This window comes from Prosopis cineraria, unplaced genomic scaffold (genome assembly GCF_029017545.1).
Source record: "Prosopis cineraria cultivar Desert tree isolate PC_DT_omini unplaced genomic scaffold, ASM2901754v1 PC6, whole genome shotgun sequence".
NCBI classification, from domain to species: Eukaryota; Viridiplantae; Streptophyta; class Magnoliopsida; order Fabales; family Fabaceae; genus Prosopis; species Prosopis cineraria.
Window position 1 is genome coordinate 13,637,752 of NW_026555337.1, and position 24,091 is coordinate 13,661,842.

Here is a 24,091-nt window from a genome sequence, read left to right on the forward strand (position 1 = left end):
TTTAAAAATCACTTATTTTTTAATCTAAACAAACCTGCCCTTAATCTCATAACCTTAATAAGTTATGTATTAAATCCTTATTAGTGGACTAAATTTATTAGTAGTTATAGATCCACCTGTTTAATTCCCAGTGTTAGAACGGTAAGTAACTAGTGCATTAAGACAGTAAGAAAATGAGGATATTGCAAATGCCTTGGACTTTAAATTACTTGAACTATACAAAGCTAATCTTCAACACAAATATACAATTAATCAGAGAAATTTTACACAACCTTTTTAATCAACAGCGAGCAACAAGTCTGTACAAACCATTATGACCATACGTCATCTTGTCAGTAATTTTTTTCCTGATCAACATTCAATATATATGCAGTTTTGCATCCATTTTAGTAAGCCATGGTTGACAAAAAGTCTCTTTTTTACTTCATATGAAATTGCACTCTCACTGAAACAGATAGTTAAGCAATAAAATGCCCACCATAAGAAGTGTACAGTTTATATCTGAGGATGGCCTATACTTTGGTTTTTCTTGTTACTTGTAATTTTTTTGGTAGTTCTTGTCCTTGACAGTACGGAATGCCTCTTGCATTAGTCTCTCGTGCTCTCGGAGCATGTCATCGATGTTACCTCCAGGAGGCACCAATGGTCCAGAGTGGTGCATCCTATTTTCTTGGGCCCATAACCCTGAAATTATATGAAAATGCAGCACAATTCTCAGAGATGAAAAATATAGACTTGAACACAGAAATACTGCTTTAATTTTTCAGGAATATGAGATTAATCATGTTGACTATGAGCATGGTGAGCCAGAACAGAATCAACTTCTACATGTGGAGTGTACAAGTCTGTGATGTGCAGTTAACAAGTATTGTGAATGAGCAAGGTGAGCCATCATAATAACACACTATGATGAACATTCTCATCGTCGGAGACAATCAATGAGTTCACACGTGAGCGCGTGTGCACATTGTATTAATATTAGGGAAACTACATTTTATCTCCTAAAGTAAGACCTAATAGCAGAATTTGTATATGAACTTAAAAAATGTAATAAAACACCTCCAAGAACCTAGGGCTAAAATAAAGATACTAAATTCTAATAAGATTAAGTGCAGAAGATGCAATCATTTTCATTGTAGACCAACGTCCCAGGAGGGATTTTGTCGCATTTTAAAATTCAAGTGATTGTATAATAGACCTTAGTTGAAAGTTGGTGTGTAGTTTTCCCTAGGATATAATTCATGCAAAAAAGATTATTTAATTGTAATTGTCCATAGCACCATATTATAAAACATGATTGATAAGGACGCTACAACATGTGATATACAAATACGAATTAATATACCATGTCTATCACATGGTATGAAATAAAGAACGCAAAGTGTTTCCTACTGTTCCAGGTTTTCTGCTAGAACTGCCTTGCCTTGTTTAGATGAGAGCTAGAAAAAATCTTGCTGCTGCCTGGTTTACGTTAGATCTCTGCGTCCTTAACTCTGCATTTCTTCCCCCTGGATTCTGATCTCTTATTCAATGGCGATCCTGTTGCAGCGGCATGCTTTGCCCAAGTAGGATGATCATGACCGTTTTGTACAGATCCTCTGGTTGGCACAATACTTAAAGTGGGAAGCCACCTCACTGGAGTTATATTTGTCACTAGACCGTTTTGTATTTGAATTAACCTGCCATTTTAATGTATCCATGAGCCTAGAAGCAAGAAATTAGTAGTGACCATGCTTTTTTTTTTTTTTTAATGAAGATACGTACAGATATATTTCCTGGTGCGTTGTACTCTGGTGTTTCGGAGAGCATTTGTATCTCTTGCACCTCGTGCAACAGATGCTGGTACATGTCTTTTTACAGCTTCAGTGTTTTTTCTGAAAGTAAAGGCATGGAAAATGGAATATCAGTACGAATTTAGTTTGAAACTTCAGAAGACTGAAAAACCAAGTGAAAAAAGTAATCTCGTAAATCAAAGTTTTTAAGCGTTTTAACTGAATCCACTAGACAATATATCTTCTGGAGAAAGCCAGCCCATTTGATTTTTACAACATTGGTGAGTAAGGGGTATGAAGAACTAGTACTTAACAAGAGAAAGGTCTGTCAAGATTTCAATTATAGGTAAATTGTGAATGAGAAAATAACAATAAGTCTATTATTAATTGATTATAGCACTTGTCTGTGAAAATTAGGAAATAGAATTTTGAATACCTTCTTGCTTCCTCATCTCTAAGCTTGGCATCAAATTCCTTGCTAGGAGGAAACTTTCGGTAAACTTGATGGATCACAAGGTAGGGGCGGTGATGTGAAGAACTGGAATTAAAATTCATAAATATCCAACAGACAATAAGCTCAGTTGAAAATATTGAATTTATAACTCCCATATCAACGAACCTAGACAAATACACTTCGGGTAAAAAACCCAATAAAATTGATGATGGTCAATAATTCATTATTAGAGGTTCATCAAAACAAATTATGAAAAAATTTTACTCCCTCCGTCCTTTTTTATAATACCCAGTTTTTCTACAGCCCCTGTTCCTTTTTACAGAACATTTCGTAATTCTAGGATGCATTATAAAATCTTTCTAGATATACCCTAATCAGTGATTTTTCCCCCCAACCCCTAAAAAATGATTTAACCATTATACATTTAATTAGAGGTAGATTTGGAAAGAAATAAAATTAGACATAAACAACTTCCTTGGTCTCCGTGAATTTGGCAACTGGGTACTATATGAAGGGATGGAGGGAGTATTTATTAAGATGCAGTTTTGGTTTCCCCAAATGAATGATAAATACAGCTACAAGAAAGATGAACCCGGTGATTTAATTATGTGATAGGCGATTTTTAAGAAATACCTCACTTTGAAGAGCAGAAGTTGCTGAACCTCGATCTTCTGGCTCTATTGCAAGGAGCTTTTCAACAAGAGCCAAGGCAGAAGGAGAAGTCTCTAAATGTTTCAGAAACACGGCGTCTGTAATTGTTGCTGAGGTTTAAACTTGTTGCATGTGGCAATTTTGTTTTCTGCCAGAACTCTTCAGATGGGGAACCACAAAGCTTAAAAATCTTATGCATTTGTTCCACCTGGAGATAATAAATAAAATTGTTAGTATGCAATTGTCTGCAGTAAGAAATATTAGAAATCAAGGATTGAGATAGCCTGCATCTTCGTAATTAAAGGTGTAACGTATCCAAATACAATATTCATATTAATGGAAAGAAACGATACCTCTGTTCTTCCTGGCATAATAGGCTTCCCGTACAGCAATTCTGCTAGAATGCATCCAGCACTCCACAAGTCAATTGTAGGTCCATAATCTGTAGCACCAAGCAAAGCTCAGGTGGCCTGTACCACAGAGTCACAACACGGCTAGTCAATGGCTCTTTTTCATCAGTTTGGTAAATAGTTGAAAGACCAAAGTCAGCAATCTTAAGAATTCCATCACTGTTAATCAGCAGATTTGAACCCTTGATGTCACGGTGTAGCACGCCGTGATTATGGCAGTGTTCAAGCCCACAAAGCAATTGCTGCATATAACATTTTATCTGCAAGCTCCAAACAGAAATGAAAAAAAAAAATGTATTATCTAGCTAAATTTTCTATATACTATCATGAATACATTCTAATCTTCTACCAGTTGTCATGTAAAACTGACTCAGATAAATATGTTGAAATTCACAATTCTAACATCTGTCCAGTAAAATAGTAGATCTACCTATTTTTAAAATAAACATAATGTTGCTCAAAGATTGTAGAAATAGAATCTCCTTAAAAAATAAAAGCTACGTCTGATAAGACAAGGCATGCATTCATTATTCCTATAAAATTCATAGTCTATATCATAATGTAGTTTCCTTCAAATTTCTTTCAACTTTTAGTACATTTTAGATAGAATACGTCTTAGTCCTTCCACTTGTTTAAATAAGCAGCAAAAGCTTCCTGTGATCAAAATCCAATCACTATGAAACAACAATATTTGATTAAGAATGGCATATACCTGAGGTTCAGTGAACTTTGTCCCAGGCAATGCTTCTAGTCCCGCAAGGTCATGTTCCATGTACTCAAAGACAAGATACAAGCTGTTGGACGTCCTTGATGTCACGATAGCCTCAAGCTTCATGACATTTGGATGGTCAAGTTGACGCAAAATATAGATTTCCCTAGCCATAAACCGAACACTTTCAGCATCTGAAGGTGAAAAGCGCACTTTCTTCAATGCCACGATTTTACCAGTTTGAAGGTCACGAGCCTTGTGTACACTGCTATAGGCACCTTGGCCAACCTGCACATAGTATCCACATGAATGTAAGACAGATTGAAAGATAAAACATGTTAAGAACACGCTGCTAGTAAGTAAATCCAGAAATCACAAGCCAGCTGGCATGGGGCAGCAACTAACACAAACTAGAAGAAGAAGAAACTGATAAGTTGACAACTGATGCCACTCTTGTGTTATCAATTTCACTCATCCATACATATCTAGATTCGCATAGAAGTTATGAAGACTGCTTAAATAAAAGAAGAATTAAAATTCAGCTTCAGCAAATAAAAAGATAACATTTTTTTTTTAATTTCAAAGGTAAAAAAGTTATGTTCCTGTCTTAAGGAATCATCAAGAGATGCATGCTTACTTTCCTCTATTAAATAGTCATTAAAAATTATTATAATGATAAAATGCTAAGATGCCGCAGACTGCAGTATACTTTCATATTGGGTCTTGCAACAAATTTCATATTGGCAAACTCTTCCACAATTGTCAGCAAGATATGTTTGCACAGTACCAATGTTATTAATCATTACCAACGTAATCAGCTTCACATAAACTGAATCACCTGTTGTTATCAACAATGCGCAACAAACAAAATATGCAATGGTATATTGCAGCAAAGAGAAAAGGGCAGTTTATGTTAGAACTAACTTGGCCTAACTTCTCGAAAGAGTCTAGCCGTCGAGGAACCCACCCTTTGATGGCATCTCCTGCTACTGAAGATAACCACAATGGCCATCCGGCAGCAACATGTTCTGCTTCTGAATCCCGAGAAATGCTAAGCATTCGAGACATCGATCCCTTTCCTTCCGCAAGACTAGCATCTGATGTTACACATCTCGGATGTAGGCCCTTTATCAGTTTTGCATCAACTACATTGTGGTTGTTTGCATTTGTTTGTGAATATTCTTAAGCAACCTATTTACTGAACCATCAGTGTCAGCAGCAGCACCCAACTTTGCTGTTGAGAGTGCAGGAGCAACTAGTTGTACTGATGAAGACTTGGTGAAATCTTCTTCTTTATCATATTCCTCAACTTCATTCTTGTCTTTTGAGCAGAGGCACCCCATATTGTTAACCTACAATCCCCTCCTGACAAGAAGGCATATATTTCTAAAAATCTATCGCCGCCTTCTAATTGCTATAACCACTCACCCATTCGCCTTAAAAGCATTTCTAGCTACCCTCTTTTGAAGCCAAACATGATCATATCAATCAGAAACCCAAACACTGCTGGCTCTAATTGCATAATAAGATATCAAAATCCACTTTGTGAAAAGCACCCCGGATTTGAATCTTGCAGCATCTCCACATTGACTTATATTTTTTAATACCCAAATGAATTATGAAATTCAAGCTAAATGGAAGTTGAAAATAAAAATCACGTAAAAAGCATGAAATATCATCAGATGAAGAAGGCTGGAAGAAAAATGAAGGGAAACTCTTTATTTAAGAAGATGAAGAATGCTAAAACCTTAACCAGAATTCCCTGCACCGAACATTTCAGGTCGCAATGTATATACACCTAAATGTTCTCATATGCAGGATTTCTGGCCGGCCATTTAGGGGAGAAAATTTTCCTCCTTTGGTGATTTCAACAGCAACCTGAACCGAAAGAAAGAAAGGAAAAGATTAAAGTTCAACTCTGTTTCCTTCAATACGCAGAAGAGATGGAGATTGAAGGAGGAAGGACATTAATGGAAAAACAAACAAGAAAATAAAAAATAAAAAAACAAAACAGCGAAAAAGAAGTTGAGGAAATTAGAGAAATGATTTGGAATTGAGAAGGTAGTTGGTACGACAGAGAGAGAAGTTTCAACCCCTCCGAGAATTGCGAAACACCAAGCATTGTAGAGACTTGACAGAGTGGTGCTTAGCCTGTCTCTCTATGCAGTTCTTCCACATATTGATCAAGTATGCTTTTTTCCCTTTTCATTTCTCTTCCCAACAAATAGTTATCTGCGAGTTTAAATTCCAATCGCATGCGCGACGAAGGGAATGAAGACATTGATTCCAATGGCATAGTAGAGAATAGAGAAGCAAGAGAAGATCAGGGAGAAGGAAGAATACGTGCATAGCACTTAGCAGGAATCTCAGCTCTAGCAGGAGAGTATTGCTATTTTTAATTTAGGGGACGATAAGTGGTTTTTGAAAAATAATAATAGTTAACTAAAATTAATAATTAATTAATAACCAATTAATTAACTAGATCTCTTCCTGCATGATAAATTATAGTTTAAAATTTTTGAAATATTGTATGTATTTTTTTAATCATTTAAACTCGATGAAATAGGTAGAAAATATAAGGAAAATCATACTTAGATCCCATAGAACATATTTAATTGTCAAGAAGTCTATAAAATGTATAAAAATATCCTCAAATCTTAAATTCTATATATTTATAATTGGGTAAAGAGCATTTACAACTTAAGTATAAATTTAATATCAAGTGTCATTTTCTCTTGATAATTAATCTGTTTTGTGGATCTAGGTGTGATTTTTTTTCAAAATAAATTAAGGAATAAAAAAAGGGTACAAACTAGAATGGGTTATTAAAAATGGAACTAAAAATAATTGAATTATACTATTCAAAACTTATTATTGATAGACAAAATAATACCCAAATTCTTATAATTTTTCCTTAATTTTAAATAAAGTTCATTTAGTTTATTTCAGTTGGATTGGGTGCTTACAATTTGATTAATTAGAAACACTCCTAATTTAAATGAAGTGACTAATAAATTGATTAGTTGGAAATAAATGAAGTGACTAACATCATTAATCCCTGGGTGTAAATCTAACGGCAAATTTGACAATAAGTAATAGAAACGACTTGTTTCCTATAGAAAGATGCGATAGATTAGCCATCCATTTCTCTAGGTAATCATCTAGACACCTCTCATGTTTTTCTATAACATTCCAAAAATTTTAAAAAAAAATTAATTCAAAATTTTTTATACTAATTAAAAATAAATTAATAAAATATTGAATTAATTAAATTAATCATGTTTTCACGATTATTAATAGATTTTTTGGAATGTTGGGTAGCTTCAAGCTCAGGCTAAGATAGTAATTGGACCAACCAGGCCTAAGTGGGAGAGCCCAAAAATGAGTTTGAACTTTGTACCATACGCTACGACAGAAGAGACAAAATTTGGTTTAATAATATGCGGATCAAATGCAAGAATTAGAAAGGATATGAAGAAACACAAGAGAGAGCGCGGGAAAGAGGATTTTTTTTGCTAAGGCTACAATTTTAAGGTACTCTCAAGCTAAGCTAGACCGTTAAACTTTCAAGTAAGCTTTACATATCCCTCGTCTTCTTTCCTACTCATTCTCTTTGATGTTTAGGAGTGTTGACATTAGTTTTATGACACTAAAGTTTGGATATGAACTTAATAACTCAAATGGAGTTATTGAAAATTGATTCAAGCTATTATACTTAGGATTGAAGATTTTATTGAGTTTTGAGGTTGCGTTTCAACAATTGGATGAACCCTAGCTTGAAAATGAGAGTTTTAAAGTAACTAGAGTTGTTTAATGTTGATGTTTAACTTAATTGTAGCCAAGTAGAGTTGATGGAAGATGATTAAGGTTTTAGAACATGCCAACAATAGAAGTTGTAGGTAAGAGTAGCTAGTTCTACTAAGAAGGGCTTATGTTAGTATTGATACTGAACGAATCACATTTTAATATATAGATTCTTATTACTTAGAACCTCTTTGAGCTAGAGGAGTCTATTAGAGCTTTAAAGTCTAAAGGTAGCCCTTTTTCCATAACGAAAGGATTAAGGCAACCAAATAGTATATTCTATTTATTGGCGTGCTAGATTGTTTATAAGTTTTGTGAAAGAAGTTATTATTATTATTATTATTATATATATATATATATATATAATGTATATATGTATGTATGTTTAAGAACCTACCTGATGTGGGATGCATGTATGTTTTGAAAGAAAGACATATTTGTTACTTATGAAATGAACTTATATTGTTTATGATCATGAGTGATATTAAATTGATAAATGGGCATTTGTGTGAAATGTATGGGTAAGTTATGTTGTAATGATGCACTTATTAGCATATGATTAGTAAAAGAATGGGAGTTCACTATAGGGAGGAGTGGATAGAAATCTATATGGTATTATTGACATTATGGGTAGCCCTAATATCAGTTATCATTCCAACAACTCCATTATCACCTGAAAGAGTGTGGGCTAGAGCAATATGACACCTCGAGCATTCGTAACAAGGGAATCCATATTTCAAAAGTGATAACAATGCCTTTGGCTAGGCTAACTTTCATATTAGGCAAGCTCGGACTAGTTTGTTCACATAGACTTGATCTAGTATATTGTTAGTTTATGAATTCAGTTGGAGGTCATTGCGAAGGTTTGAGTAGAAATCTAAGATCATGCATGGTTTAATTTAATGAATTCATACTTTATTCCACATGTTTTGATGTTATTCTACTTATTATGCTTGTTTAGTTTAATTTGTTAAGATAGTTTATATTATTTGGTTAATAGAACTCTATCTCACCTTGTGGTTATTATTTTTCAGGTGAAGGCACGAATAAGGACAAGGAAGAAGAACCAGGCAAGGAGTAGACTTGTTCTACCTTTGTAATTGCCCAAGTAACTTTTAAGTCGATGTGTGAATGAACGTGTGTGTGTGTGTTTTTTTTTTTTAATTACCAACTAGATTTATCACATGCATGTTTTAATGCACTTGCATGATAGATGATTGTTATGAGTTGTATTTTGGCCCAAGATATATGTATTTGAATTGTATCAATTTTTTGAGGTTAAAATATTAATGCAAGTGCATTATATAGGATTTAACTTGGTTATGCATTAGATATGGCCATTGGGTATAATTTATTATACTTAATACATTATTGCCCCATTTTGATTGAAATTAAGGGTTTAACTACCTAAATCTTGTATGAGATGTAATATTGCTTATATAATCATTCAATGAAGTGTTTATCAATACATTGAGTAAGCCTCGTTTGAGACTAATGGCAAATGATTTAATTTTGGGATTCTTGATAGCATTTTACTTTTGTATAAGTAACCATTTTGTATTCGAGTATCCAACTTTTAAATTAGATATCTTTTTAAAATAAAACCAATGTTTTAGCTAGATAGTTGAATAAGCTTCGTGTGAAAATTTAAATCATTCTAATCGAATGTCAAATGATGAAATGGCATAAGTTGAAATTTCATCTTGACATGCTGTCATGCTAGCAATAATTGCAAATTGTGCCACGAAGCATAGTGCCTTTATCACAACACACAGCTCATTGTGTCGGATGACACTTTAATCATAGTGCACAGACCAATTTGAGCATAAATATCTATTTTACCTATATGTTTTCATTATCCTTTTATATGTTTTCTATCACGCTTCTTAAATGTTTAAAACACTATCTTATTGTTGTTTGAATTCAAACTTTTTTATAAGAGTTTAAAATGGGATCCCAGCCTTGGATGTTTTTTATCTTTAAATTTTAATCATTTATCATGGTAGTCAAAATAAAGATTTGACATATCTTAATTACCATGATAATTTGATCGAGTGTAGATTGTTTTGGTAATGTTAAGTTTGACATTATACTTTCGCATTTTTAAAGTTTAATATCATCAACCACAATTCCAAACTATCAAATCTTTTTCTCTCCATACACTCCATGTTAAAATCTAACCTAATCCTCATTAAAGAAGACAATTCTTGATATATTCACTCTTTGATCTTGCTAGGTGAAGAGTGTAGAGGTAGGAACCTGCCATTAAATGAAAAGGTCTTTGCAACTTGATGAACAATGAAGCCTTGAATATAGTCAAATTAAAGTTGTATTTACCACAAGAAATTAATAATTAAATACAATTTCCCTTTGAAATGTGCGAATAGATCTCAAGAAGTGCATAAACTAATTTCAAAACATGAGCATGAGTTTTCATGAAAGCATCAAACTAATAATACCTTTTTTGTTGTGAAACAAATACAACCCTATAACAACCTTCTCTTATTTTTACCTTCTTTATATCATTAAGCTCATCCCAATCCTCCAAAATGCTTTAACCTAACTTGTGTGAAGGAGTCAAAATATTTTGTTTTATTCTAGACAAAGAGGAAGACTAGCCACAACTTATGTGATTTTACTTAGTTACATGTGTATTTAATATCCTTCAAATCATTAGCCTATCTACAACTTCATTTAAATTAACGAGTATTATAGCTAATAAAGAATGCATGTATAAATACATATAAGTTAATTCTTTTTATTTTTATAATAAATTTTGATTTTACCCTTCAATTTTATTAATTTTGTTAATTTTTATATGTATAAATATATAAATATAAATTAATTTAGGATTTTATCATTATTTTCATGCAAGCATATGCCATAAGTTCTGATACCACTTATTTTTTAATTTAAACTTATTATCATTTTCACACAAGTTATCATTACTAATTAAGCTTTGATACCACCACTTGTTTAAGAAAATGATCTCTTACTTCACACATATATGATATAAAACTCTTCATGTGCATTTTCATGATTGAAATATATATGAACAATTTATACATAAATATATAACATATAAATAGTTATGATGAATAAAATAAATAGATAAATTATGAACTTCACATGAAAATAAAATTCAAACTCTATCAAAATTAAAAGTCAAAATTATAAAATCAATATAATTTAAAAAATAAGTGAGTGAAGCCATTAAGGTAGGCCCAGCTCCTCTCACAAGGTTACTGATCATTAAGCTATTTAGTTTTAAATGGCTTATGAACAGTATGGCTGCGTTTAGCTTACTTTCCTACATTGAACTACATGTTGAAAAAGAGACATTTAAACAATGATATTATGAAAAAAAATATTTTGAATTAGGATCGCATGACTTAAAATTACTTTGCATGGGCCGTGTGCTTGCAAATATAATATGTCATTTTCTTATCTAATAACAATATGGCCTCTATGCATACAGAGCTTCATCACCTCGTGATATTCATCCATTCTCTTCCATCCGTCTTATTCAAAATCTTTGTTCTCTTTCTCTCTCCTCTATCATTTTCTTCAATAGAATTTTCTTCTTCTTCAGTCTTTTTTTAATGAATCAACTAAGTCTTTAATGTTTTGATTCTCATATTTCCTGACCTAATACCAACTCAAGCGGATGGATAAAGAAGGAAAAGAAAGAAATTTCTGGAACCTCAAGCTAGTCAATCTCAACCTCCATTGTGTCGTTGCTGAAAATCACACTTATATTGTAGCTAGTGTCTATTGATGTCACTGGTATGTGAGTATTTCTTCTCTCACCATTTCGAGTCCCGTTACATTGCTAGGGTTTTGTTGCATTTGCAGTCTAGAAATGATTTCTGAGAGATACTAAAGCTAATGCAGAATAGGTTCTTATTCTCTTCCCTTTTTAATTCTTGATAATCTACATATAGTAACGATAGGGATATCTAGCAACGATGGTGGTGACGGAGATTGAAGCGACAGCAAGGATGGTGATTATGGCAGTGAAGCAGTAACGAGAATCAAAACGGACGATGATATCGATTCTTTTTTCTTAACCCAAAATAACACTTCTATAGTTTCAAAGGTGTGCCTTCTCTATAGTTTTTATTTTTCTCCTTTGATTGTTCTTTTTCTCCTTTCATTCATCACCTATTTCAACTCTATTCTTTACCTATATGGTTTGTGTCATCTTGGAGATAAAGTCACAAAGAAATTAAGCATCATCCCCAATTTGCTCAAAAGGGCGGGGACTTTGTTATGATTTTTGTGTAGAATTTGTGAATTTCATTTTCATTCTTTGATAATGTTAGATGAGGTTACTATATTTCATCCTTCCTAAGGATATAATTTTTTTCCTTCTACATTTTTACTGAAATGAAAGGTTATCAACTAGAATTGCTTTATTATTCAAATCGTTATTTGTTTATAGTCTTCAAGGGTAGGGATAATGAGAGACTTGAGAATTGTAGGGTATTTTGGGGGGTAGGGGGAGGATCGAGAGCATTTTTTTTAATTAGTTCATTTCTTTTATCATCATTGCAGGAATCACTGGGAGCATGGAATGGAAATTTTGTTCATTTCATTAATTTTTACTACAGAAATTCATTTATCTGATCTCAATCTGGTATAATTAGCTTGGGTTTCATGGTAACGACTCTAATTCCTATTGTGATTGGGATGATTGCCACCCTTTGTGTAAGAGTTTATTGCAGTCAATGACCCTCTATTAATATGCATGCTTCTCACCTTCATTTATATTTGCAGGCCTTCTTTTATTTACCTTTTTTTTTTTGCTATCAAAGAAGTAGCCACACATCTGTTCATGTATTTGATAAAGATTTTATATAAACTTGTCTTTGCTATTTTATTTTGAAAGTTTTTTTTAATATATTTTTGGGATGTTAATTTTTGTTAGATGTTCAGTCATTGTTTGATGATGTAACACTTGTCTCGAGTGTTATCCAAAAATCACATAATTCAAACAAACTAAGTGTGGTTAAGGAATTGATCCTCTAACCAACTTAAGAAATAAATCATTTAAAACCTTAAAAATAATTATAGGTTTTACCTATAGCGCACGGAAGCAAGCTAGACGAAAATGGAATAAAAAGATGCTGTCATGACAGTAATTTATTGCTGTCATGACAGCCCTCCTGGGCCAACTTCCAGGAGGTGCCGTTCCGTCATTCGACCTCCGATTGAAGTGATTTTAAAGCTCACACGTCACATTCAAAGGGTACTATAAGTGTACCAAATTTCAAAAAGATCCAACGGTCAGATTAAAAATTAAACATGTTAAAATATTGACTATTTTTGCTGTCATGACAGCTAAAAAGCTGTCATGACAGCACCTCCGGACTAACTTCCGAGGTGCACCATTTCATTATCTGACCTCCAATCGGAGCGATTCCAAATTTCACATATCACTTTTAAAGAGTACTATTAGCATACTAAATTTTGAAAAGATCCAACGGACGGATTGAATTTTATGCAGGTTACAACATCAATACTGTAGCTGTCATGACAGCAATTTAATGCTGTCATGACAGCACCTCCAGACCAAATTTCGAAGTGCGTCGTTTCTCCGTCCGATATCCGATCGACGTGATTTCAAAGCCCACACGAAGCTTATAAAAGGTTTTACTTGTGACCCAAATTTTAGAGAAATCCAACGGTCGGATTAAGATTTAGACACCAGATGCAAAAGTACAGCTTTTTGGTAAAAACCATTTTTAAAATTGTCCAAATCTCATCCTAATGGTCACAAACCTGTGGGAACACTTTGAACACGTCAAATAAGATTAAAAACATCTGATAGAACATTCAAATGATGGAAAAACCCCATACATCAAAATTTGACCACCCGGGTGCCATTTCCCAAAATGGACCCTAAACCCTCAAAATGCACAAATCATACAAGAGTGGTCATAAATCAATCCAAATACCATGTATTTATATAAATACATATGCTAAACATTTTCACTTGGCTCAGAGCTCCTTGTGGGGCCCACGCACCCACTCTCTCTATCCAAGCTGTATGTTTGCCCATAGCACACCATTTGCAATGCAACCACTTTGCATTTGCTTATAAAATCACACATATATCAAAATAAAGATCTGCTTGTAATAGAAACTTGGTCTACTAAGTAAATCCATCAAAACCACACACCATAACCAAGTTTCCTAGCCACAAGTCTGCAAACAGACAAAAATTCATACACAAGCACACAATCCACACATATTCACACACACACACACACAATCATATCCTACTGGCACCCTAATCTTAAATATATTACAATATATTTGCTCAAAAGAAAGGGGTTGCAGTTCTTTACAAATCACAAGCAAACCCCTAGCTTTGCTCCTTTCCCCATCCACCACTGGATCCTTCGCCTGGACCTAGAATATTGAAAAGAAAGGGGTGAGACAACCACAGTCTCAGTAACAGTGAAATCTACATTGATTATTACAAAGTAAGCCATAATCAAATAAATGAATAATAAATTCAACATAGTATATAATTTAGCCATTTAAAATGCATGAATGCATGACCTAGGCCGGTATGGCCTTTCATGACCAACAGAATGCCCCCTGGCACTCTTTAACTCGCAGGTAAACCTTATACCTACTTGTACCTCCACAGGTACAAAACATAATCTAAGGCATGATCTAATCCACCGAACCTCCTATGCCCCTTCGACGTGAATCCTGAGCAGTCAAAGCTAACTCCCTCCCAGAGCCAGCTCGACTTACTCTCCATGTGAGGGCTACCTTGGCCTAGGCACTCAACCTCACACTTCATATGTCGGATTCCCTCCCCCACTGAGAGGTGTCGAACACTCAATACACTAACCACTTTAGTGCACTGAGCCCACAATACGTAAGACAACGCTGAGTACTGACAGTGTGCCATAGAATATCAAAAATCCACACCTTCTCATTGGTGAACTCCCACCGAGATCATGCCTTTTACTCTTGTCTACCTTTCCTGAGTATTGACCATTCAACACTCTAAAGTAGTATAATATTTATAAATCTCATTTCCATAAAAACATTGTTATTAAATAATTAGAAAATATATTTGTACTATAATCAAAGTAGTAACCCATAACCCCTTATAAAGCACATTTAATCTTTTAAAACATGTAATGCATGATAACTAGTAATATTTATTCAAAAATAGCTAAAACAAAGTAATAAAAAAAATATAAATTTTCCTGTTACCTCAACCTTTTGGTACCAAAAGGGTTCTCCTTGTACAAAATAGGGCTCGACTTGTTCCTTACTTCTCAATAAGTTCCACCAACAATTTCCTATAACATATAAGTGATCCACATCACTTATCATGACAAATAGCATTAATGAAGACTATAACTCATACCACACAACTTAGGTCAATGAGTCATAATCCACCCTAATGGTCCATATATTAAACCAACCATTCACATAGTATCACTTAACCACCAAAACCATTTATTAGCCATCACTAGGCTAATTTTCAATTTATATAATTTTTTAATCAATTAAAAACTTTCACTTAGTGTCACCAACTTTCACCATTAGCCCTTATAATGAAAACCAAACCTTAATTTAAATCTTATTGGGCTCAAATAGCAAAATTATAACTAAATCAATAAGCTTAAACCATTGAAGAGCAAAAACCCAATTTTTTAGGATTTATTTTGTGCCCAAAACACCTCTTTTCATCCAATTATCCACTCAAAATATTAGATCACTATATAGAAACTCAAAACATGCTCCCTAGAATCCAAAGAAACAAAAGCTTACAAGAATAAAGCCTTTGGAATCAAAATCCAAAAATCTCCTCTTCCAAATAATTGAAGAAAATCAAGAGAAAAAGAAGAGGATTGAAGTAGGGAGTTTACCTATCGTGTAGCCGAGCTCGCAACGGTCGCAAAGACTCCTAGATCCGAGCCTAACTCCCTCTCTTTCTCCTTTCTTCTTCCTCTCTCTCTCTCTCTCACGTGTTTCCTTTCTTTTCTTGTTTTCTTTTCTGCGTTTCTGGTCTGGTTTTCCTCTTATAAAAGCTGATCTAAAAGTTTGGGGAAAATTACAAGAAATGGCCCAACATTTTTTATTATTGCACAAAAGCCCGGGTCAACTTTGGTAATTTTTTCTATAGTTAAAAATCAAATAAAACTAAACTTTTGCTTAGTAAAATTCAAACTCTGGACCTCTATCAAATTATTCTAAATTTTAATTTAATTATAGATATTTTATTTTATTTTATCTTTATAAATCCGAGTCTTAAAATTTCCGGATGTTACAGATGACTTCATCTACTTTTATTTTCCAATACTTTTCCATCCCTTAATGTATCAGGGGTTCTTGATATTTCCAAACATGTGTCTTTACGCTTGATGTCTTCTCATTATTCTATTAGTTCATTATGTGCCCTTTGAGTTTTTGGTAAACCATGCTTAGGATTTATGTAGTAAAAAATGGCTACCCCTTACCAATCATTCATGACAATGGAAATATCAAGGGATGTCTTTTAATAGATGCAGGACAAAGTGTAGGATGAATTTTTCTCCACTTATTTCGTAGTTTATTAATTTGATTGGTAGTCTATGAAGTTGAGAGAAAATCTCATCTACGAGGCATGTTTTGATTTGTAATTATAGATTCCTAAGGTAAGCCCTTCACCATGAGTCTGCAGACAAAGTATGAGAGTATTGATTTTTTGAAGGACATGCATCTCTCATGTTGGTCGTTTAATTTGCAAGAATCATATGGAATGATGGTTTTTTTTTTTTGGTTTGGCAGTAGTTGCAATTGATAACTGATATGTATTTTTTTGTTTAGTAAATAATATTGGGAGCTGGATTAAATTACTTGCAGATGAAGTGTTCCTCGAAAACCATTGTTCTGCCACAAGGGTTATAGGAAGAATGAGGCATTTGTAACATGGCTTCATTCATTATGAAATTATCAAATATAACTACTGCAAAAAAGTTATGGCAAGAAGAAATATTTAAACAGTCATGTGGTGGAATGATCTCAAACTAAGTAGGAGAAGAGTTGTAACTCATTTAAACTCCGGATCAACATTTGTCTTATGCAGAGAAGAGGTAGATATGACACTCTGCAAGATATGATGTAGAGAACTTTTAACTGAACAAGTATAACACCATCGCTGCATCATATCACAAGCAATATACAAATTCATTAATGTAGAAGTCCAGATATCAATATATTAGTAAATAGTAAATGCTTTGAGTTGACGAAAAGAGGACAGCTAGAAATTTCTTCCTATTAAGGGATGTTAGATGGAATACACTTTGGACACACTCTTCCTATATATAGCACAAGGCTAATAGGAGTATAGGACATCTTTCATACTGTGAGGATTGTGCATGGCCTGAGGCAAAGGCTCTTGAAATATTCCTAACATGATAACCGAATGTAAAGTCTATTCACAAGTAAATTTAAAATTGTTCTCTAAGCATAGCTTATGTGTATTTTACGTTATTAACATGAAGTGTATGTTGTTTCTTATAACTGGTAGTAATGGACTTTCAATATAAGTTTATTTAATTTGTATTGATTAACCTGCTCTTTTTTATCATATTGCATATAAATATTACAGTCCACTGAAATAAATCAATGGAGTATAAGATATAAGAAGACCTCCGTCTAATCCAAAAAAAGAAGAGAAAACCTCCATCTTTTGACATGGAAAATCAAGTTGTAGTAAATGAAATATTGAAAGGATATTGAAGGGAATATATCAATGACAGTGACATGAAATGCTACACATTACACAACAAGGTATTTTCACTAAAAAGAAAAAAATTGACCACTTACAAACCTACAATGAGAAAGCACAACTATAGCTTATTCCTCCATATTTAGCAATGGGATCATTTAGCGCATGTCCCAAAAAACTCCATCTTTAAAGATTGTCTAGGCTCAAAAGTATGGCAAGCAGTTTGATTTTTTGAATATTTTTATTAGATGATGAGGGGAGTAATGAACAAGCATGATTTCAAAATTTAATTATATGGTAGTGAAGGTTATTATATTTCAAATGTTCATCTAATTTAGCACAAATTTAGTATATTTCCATATCATTTTTATCAAGTATAAAAGTAAATCAATGCAATAATATAATTTCATATTTAATTTTTTTTTAATAGTAAAGTATAGGCTTCCCGTGCTAGTTTCATATAAAGAATGTTGGATGAAAAATGAAAGGAAAATCATTTGTTAAAGATTCAAGAAGATAAAATATACTAAAAAAAATGAGTAGAATTTTCTGCATGGAATAATTTTGATGTGACATATATTTAAGGCTAATTAAGCTAGACGATATGACATATAATTATATTGGGTTGCAAATCAAATTTAAATTTGAATAATCTTGAATTATAAAAAATAAAATTAGAATTAAAATCTGATTTGGTTTTTGAGAGAATTAAGGTTGGAGATAATGATAGATATATTCTTATAGTTATCATTATAATATTTTTGCTATTAAATAATGATATTTTAAAATTTATATTTCTAATACTTAAATAATTATCTATTTGATAATTATTGTTCAAAAATTTAATTAATTATACTATAATTAAGCTAACTAAGACCAACCAGTAAACCTAATTTTCAAAGCACATAATTGTAAAAAGAGTATGAAACATGGAATTACTGGAATTAAAGCATTCTAATTATTAGCCTATTTTTATAAATAGATAAATGACAATAAAATACCTTCAAAATATTAAAATGACAATTAAGTATCACAAAATGTAATAATTATTATGTACTACCCAGGGACTTTTTTGATATTTTAATTTTTTTAAATGACATATTTGCCCTTAGCTTCTTTCACTGCCAGTCGAGCATACTATTTCGAATTCTAGTCATATTGGTTTTGAAACCTCTAATGTCTTGCAAAATGACAAATCCTCGCTTGATGTAGATGTCGCCCAATCCCCCAAAGATCACCACTGATGCAATTGATATCTCACCAATCGTCAATGGTGTAGGCAATGGAAGCTAAGGGCAAATATGCCGTTCCACAAAAAAATTAAGTGTTCATTAGGTTTTTCATTAGTCAAAAATTCATATGATAAAAGTCAATTTAAAAAAAGTTATTTGTTGTAACAAAATTTGTGCCAATTTGTTAAATTGAACATACAATTGTCAAAAAAAGCATTAATTTTTATTATTATTAATTTTTGCCATACAAATACTTCATATTAAAAATATTTGAAAAATATATGTGATAAAAAGTTTAAATTACATAAAATTTAATATGTTAAATAACAAGGATGAAAAATATAAAGTTTGATATATTGTAGAAAAATATAAATAGTTCAATATGCATTATTCAGTTTACTATACCTTTTGCTAGTTACAACTTATTTGTCAAAAAAAAATTGTTGAGAACCATAATGTTATTAACGTGATCTGTCAAAGATATACCTACAATTTCTTTTTTTTTATAAAAATCAGGGTGGTATGGTCATATTAAATATTAAGGGGATCATGTTTTAAAATCACACTTCAAAGCTTTCCCAAATTCACTTTGGAGCCTCATCATGCATTTTCTGAAAGTCAGTTAAAAATTTATACCAGAACAACATCCCTCTTTTTTAAAATGTAAAAGCACCTTTTAGATATGAAATATGAAGCAGCCAGATGGATCCACTATCAAACAAATCCCGAAAAACTAAATAACAATAATCTCATTTCACGTTGTTTAATTTTCATATATATTTCAAGAATATATTATTGTCATTCTCCCATCTAGATTTGTGTCTAATTTTAATCTTTGATTTAAAATTGGTCATTGGTATGCTTCATTTTTTTTAATAAAACGTCTATGGTATATATAAAATTATTTGTTGATGCCTTTTTAAATTATGAATAATATAATATAATTGATTTTAAAATATATTTGTTATACCGAAAAAAAATCGTAGTGTTTACCCCTCCAAGTGCACCCTATGGAATGGAACATACCTGAAAATTAGGCCGCGCCTCTCCAGCAAACAATGGAGTGAAACCCCAGAAATGACACCCGACACCAAACCCACTGATCCGAACCGAACCGAACACATGTCCAAGTCCATTGTCAGTTTGAGGATACAGATGTCAGCTTGGTGGAGCATCAATTTCACTGAAGCAGCTATGAGTGTGAGTGTAAACCAGACACCTTTCATGCATGAAAATCCAACACAGCACTCTTTCATTCTCCACCACCTCACTCTTCTCCACCACCACGTGTTTCTCTCTCTCTCTCTCTTTGTTTCCTCTTCTTCATCTCCCTCTCTCTTCTTTGTTCTGAAGCGCATCTACAACCCATCTCCCACATATCATATATTATTCTCTTGTCTGTATAACCATCTGAAGCTAGCTAGCCATGGACTACTTGATGAACTCTGTGCTCAACTTGGTGGTCCCTCCGGCGAGTTTGCTCATGCTGGCCTTCGCATGGCCTGCACTGTGCTTCCTCAATGTCTGTGAGTGGCTTTATCAGAGCTCCAATGGCGAGTATATGGACGATAAGGTCGTCATCATCACTGGTGCTTCTTCTGGCATTGGAGAGGCAAGTTCTCTTTCAATCCTTCTCTTTATTTACTACTTCTCTGTTTCATTCATGTTGTTCGAAGCCAAGCCAGATTGAGTTTTCCACAGTTACGCAATTGGAATTCAGTAATGGTTTCATATGTACAAAATGATCATGTTTGGAGTGAATCAAGTAAAGTAGAGCCTTTATTTTTTGATTTAGTCCTTGTGAGAGTTTCCTGATTATTTTAGTTGAAGTTATCAATTTCTGTGTTGGTTTTGTAATTTACCACTAAGGAAGCAGAAACAGTGAAGCAAAACACAGTAAGAAACAGCATGCAATTTTTTGAAGTTCATCTGTTCCTCCCTGCATGTGGTCTGAAGTTCAACCAAATTACATTTATTAATATGCAGAGAAGAGAGAGAAATAAAGAAAAATGAGGTAGCTTTTTGCTGTTTGAGATGCATTTTCTTTTCACATGTGATTTTTCATTTTCTGTTTGTTTCAATGTGGAATGATTAATGGAATTACATTGAATTATATTGTGTATAATACACAAAGAGGAGGGCAAATCAAGCATCATTTACTCTGAATTTTGATCTGATTTTGCATTTTCAGTTTGTATTCGAAGATCAATCAAGTTGGTGGAACCTGTGTTTGGATTGATTGTATCTTAAACTTGTCTGTTACTTTGCTTGATTATATCATATCTTTGAATATGGCAGCAAATTGCATATGAATATGCAAAGAGGAGGGCAAATTTAGTGTTAGTGGCTCGCCGGGAGCAACGCCTGCGATGGATCGCCGAGAATGCAAGTCTACTAGGTGCAAGCCATGTGATAATCATGGCAGCAGATGTAGTCAAGGAAGATGAATGCAGAAGATTTGTCAATGAAACCATAAGTATTTTTGGCCGTGGTATGTGCATGTTACATACTAACCTTTATTTACAGTACACTAAATTTACTGGTTTTGAAAGTTGAGAGCATATTCTAAAAAATAATCTTAAAGTTCAGAACTATTCTGCATTAGCTGACATATCAGAATTAGTTAAGACTGAGATCTTGTTTTATAGTGAGCTATCTCGTTTTTGTTTATTGTTCGCAGTGGATCATCTTGTGAATACAGTGAGTTTGGGACATACATTCTATTTCGAAGAAGCTACAGACACATCAGTTTTCCCGCTTCTTCTGGTAAGAAGTTCAATTTGCATCAGTTTGCAGGGGAAAAAATCATTGTAGAGGCATTATTAATGAAACAATTTGGTCTAAACATTTTTATTCTCAGGACATCAATTTCTGGGGCAATGTTTACCCAACGTTTGTCGCTCTTCCTTACCTTCATCAGAGCCATGGCCGTGTGATTATCAACGCGTCGGTAGAGAATTGGTTACCTCTGCCAAGGATGAGCTTGTATGCTGTAAGTACTTATCCACCTCATAATTAAGTCTTAACATTCTTTGCTTTTCTTAATACAGTAACAATTAGTCTGAAAAGTTGACCTATGGTTCATCGGTCAGCCTATCAAGGTACCATTAGGCCAAATTGAATGAAACTGGGATTGACTCAACAGTTGATAGGTATAAAATCAGGTCTCACAGTCTAGAGTTTTATGGACCTTAAAAGATTTTCAACAAGACATGTACATGATCGTGTTGAAATCACTTATCTCAATTGAATATATAAATCACAGCCGGAAAAACAAGACCAGAGCGTAATTAGTGAAATTCAAGGATAGAGAGAAGTGTACACGTTAGCTTGGAATTTTGCTGAAGTGATCAGAGCCAAATCAAACGCTAGAGAGAGAGAGAGAGAGAGAGAGTGTGTGTGTGTTTTGAAAGCTGTTTTCTATTCAGTGAAGAGAGTGTATTTGGTTTTTGATTGTGTATTATCTACATGGTAGGCTGCAAAGGCTGCACTAGTGAACTTCTATGAGACACTAAGATTTGAACTAAAGAATGAGGTTGGAGTAACCATAGCAACACATGGTTGGATTGGAAGTGAAATGACAAGTGGCAAGTTCATGATGGAGGACGGTGCTGATATGCAGTGGAAGGAAGAAAGAGAGGTGAGTTGTTTCTTCATTTAATATTGTTTCTCTTAATTCAATTTCTAGTTTTGACTCTTTCTTGTTTAATATTGTTCTCACTAATGAATTGTTCTAGGTGCATGTGAGTGGTGGATCTGTCCAAGAATTTGCGAGATTGATCGTATCAGGAGCATGTCGAGGCGAGCCGTATGTGAAGTATCCGAGTTGGTACGATGTTTTTGCACTATTTCGGGTTTTCACTCCCAAAATTCTCAGTTGGGTCTTCCACCTCCTTATTTCATCCCAAGGGGTTAGAAGAAGCTCTTCCCTTTTAGGCACCGGAAAACCGATAACTTACGCTGCAAGTTATCTCTCTGATTAAAAAATGGACAACCAATCTCTTGCACATACTCTATTGAGTACGTATGGCTTGGACTGTCCTTATAAGATGTTGATGGTTTAGATTTTCTTGAACAAGATTTTAAAATAAGAAACAATTAATACAAATTTAGACCATCCATGTCAAAGTTGGACTAGTTCAAACTAGATGTACATCTTGCAAGCGATACAATAAGCTTTTACAAGCCAAAATCTCTTTTCTATGGTTCAAGTTTGCTATATGTAAGTTCTGTTGAACTTATTTCCACGAGTCTCGTTGTGAGAAACATTATGAACTATTATTGGATCTTCGCCAACTTGTCAACTTTGTATGTAAATGAAAAAATAAACTTGTGTTGAACATTATCAATGATGTTTTCACTGGACATGCATCTATGTAAGTAGATAATAAAATAAACTTATCAACTTTTATGTGTAAGTAGAAAATACATGTCATTAATTTAAGTTGACATGAGTAGCATGGACGTTGTTTTTTGGCTTTTGCCAAAAAAGATAGTCCATTTTATTAATCACCAAACAAAGTAAGCACACACACTAATAGCTAATTGCCGAAGCCAAAAAAAGCACTTAAAAAAATCTAGATACAACCTAACAAAAAATTACCCAAAAAAAAAACAGTTTAACCAACACCTACTCTATTATTACTAATGGGACAATTCATCAATCACTAAAACTTGCTTTAGTCAAATTAGCCTTCAAAACATCATATAAAGAGGTGCTGTTTCCAACAACCCATTAGTCAAATTAGCCTTAAAAAAAAAAAAGGTAGGAAGGTTGATTACTCATTCAACTGATGTGTTAACTTTTGTGTATATGATAACTTAGTTGAGAGGGGTAGACACCCTTTGCTAGGAGATAAATTCCTTTATAGGTTAGATTTATTCCTTGTTTATGTGAGAAGCATAGAGCAATGTAATCACCAAATTGATTTTTTTTTTTTTTTTATGAACACCAAGCATAAGTAGATGCTAAGAGCTGAGAATTTGAGCTAGGTTCGATTTATTCAAACAAAACATATTTAGGGCACGCTTAAAAATAACTAAACATATAAATTAAAAAACTCAATATAGTCAAACACAATCCCAACACTGTGGCTTTTTAAGCTAGCTTGAATACCTGAATTGCTAATGATTATTTTATTTTATTTTTAAATTTTTGAGCCAATTTCTATTTTTAACTTAAAATTAAGATTCTTCAAACAACATAATACGACAATGCATCATTTTTGAATGAAAATGAAGGCATATAAAGTAACCTCTTGCATTTATTTTTGAATAATGTGGTATTTAAACTGTAGACCTAAGAACATAT

General features: G+C 33.2%; 2 protein-coding genes and 1 long non-coding RNA gene across 3 annotated transcripts; 1 reads left to right on the top strand and 2 right to left on the bottom strand.

Annotated features, from left to right (window-relative positions):
* Window positions 1-2,207: 2,207 nt before the first annotated feature.
* LOC129312324 (probable serine/threonine-protein kinase At1g09600) lies at window positions 2,208-6,359 on the bottom strand. Its single transcript, XM_054954870.1, is given in 7 exon segments — window positions 2,208-2,310; window positions 2,860-2,944; window positions 2,946-3,085; window positions 3,231-3,337; window positions 3,340-3,547; window positions 4,000-4,284; window positions 4,921-6,359. Coding segments are annotated over 7 exon segments (1,029 nt in total). The 5' UTR covers window positions 5,065-6,359; the 3' UTR covers window positions 2,208-2,250.
* Window positions 6,360-13,617: 7,258 nt separating this feature from the next.
* Window positions 13,618-15,811, bottom strand: LOC129312857 (uncharacterized). Its single transcript, XR_008593744.1, has 3 exons — window positions 15,705-15,811; window positions 15,043-15,131; window positions 13,618-14,217 (listed from the first exon to the last, which is right to left on the bottom strand). It is a non-coding gene; the product is annotated as an uncharacterized LOC129312857 (long non-coding RNA).
* Window positions 15,812-20,150: 4,339 nt separating this feature from the next.
* LOC129312559 (11-beta-hydroxysteroid dehydrogenase B-like) lies at window positions 20,151-23,066 on the top strand. The gene is made up of 6 exons (XM_054955213.1): window positions 20,151-20,392; window positions 21,079-21,271; window positions 21,461-21,546; window positions 21,641-21,772; window positions 22,256-22,420; window positions 22,518-23,066. Exons 1-6 carry the CDS (start codon window positions 20,207-20,209, stop codon window positions 22,761-22,763), a joined length of 1,008 nt encoding a protein of 335 aa, XP_054811188.1. The 5' UTR covers window positions 20,151-20,206; the 3' UTR covers window positions 22,764-23,066.
* The last annotated feature ends 1,025 nt before the right edge of the window (window positions 23,067-24,091 follow it).

Excerpts from the sequence above, each read along its gene's own strand:
- LOC129312559 (XM_054955213.1), top strand. The coding sequence starts at position 20,207 with ATGGACTACTTGATGAACTCTGTGCTCAACTTGGTGGTCCCTCCGGCG. Across the intron at positions 20,393-21,078 it reads CTTCTTCTGGCATTGGAGAG|CAAATTGCATATGAATATGC; the intron begins GCAAGTTCTCTT and ends TGAATATGGCAG. Across the intron at positions 21,547-21,640 it reads CAGTTTTCCCGCTTCTTCTG|GACATCAATTTCTGGGGCAA; the intron begins GTAAGAAGTTCA and ends TTTTATTCTCAG.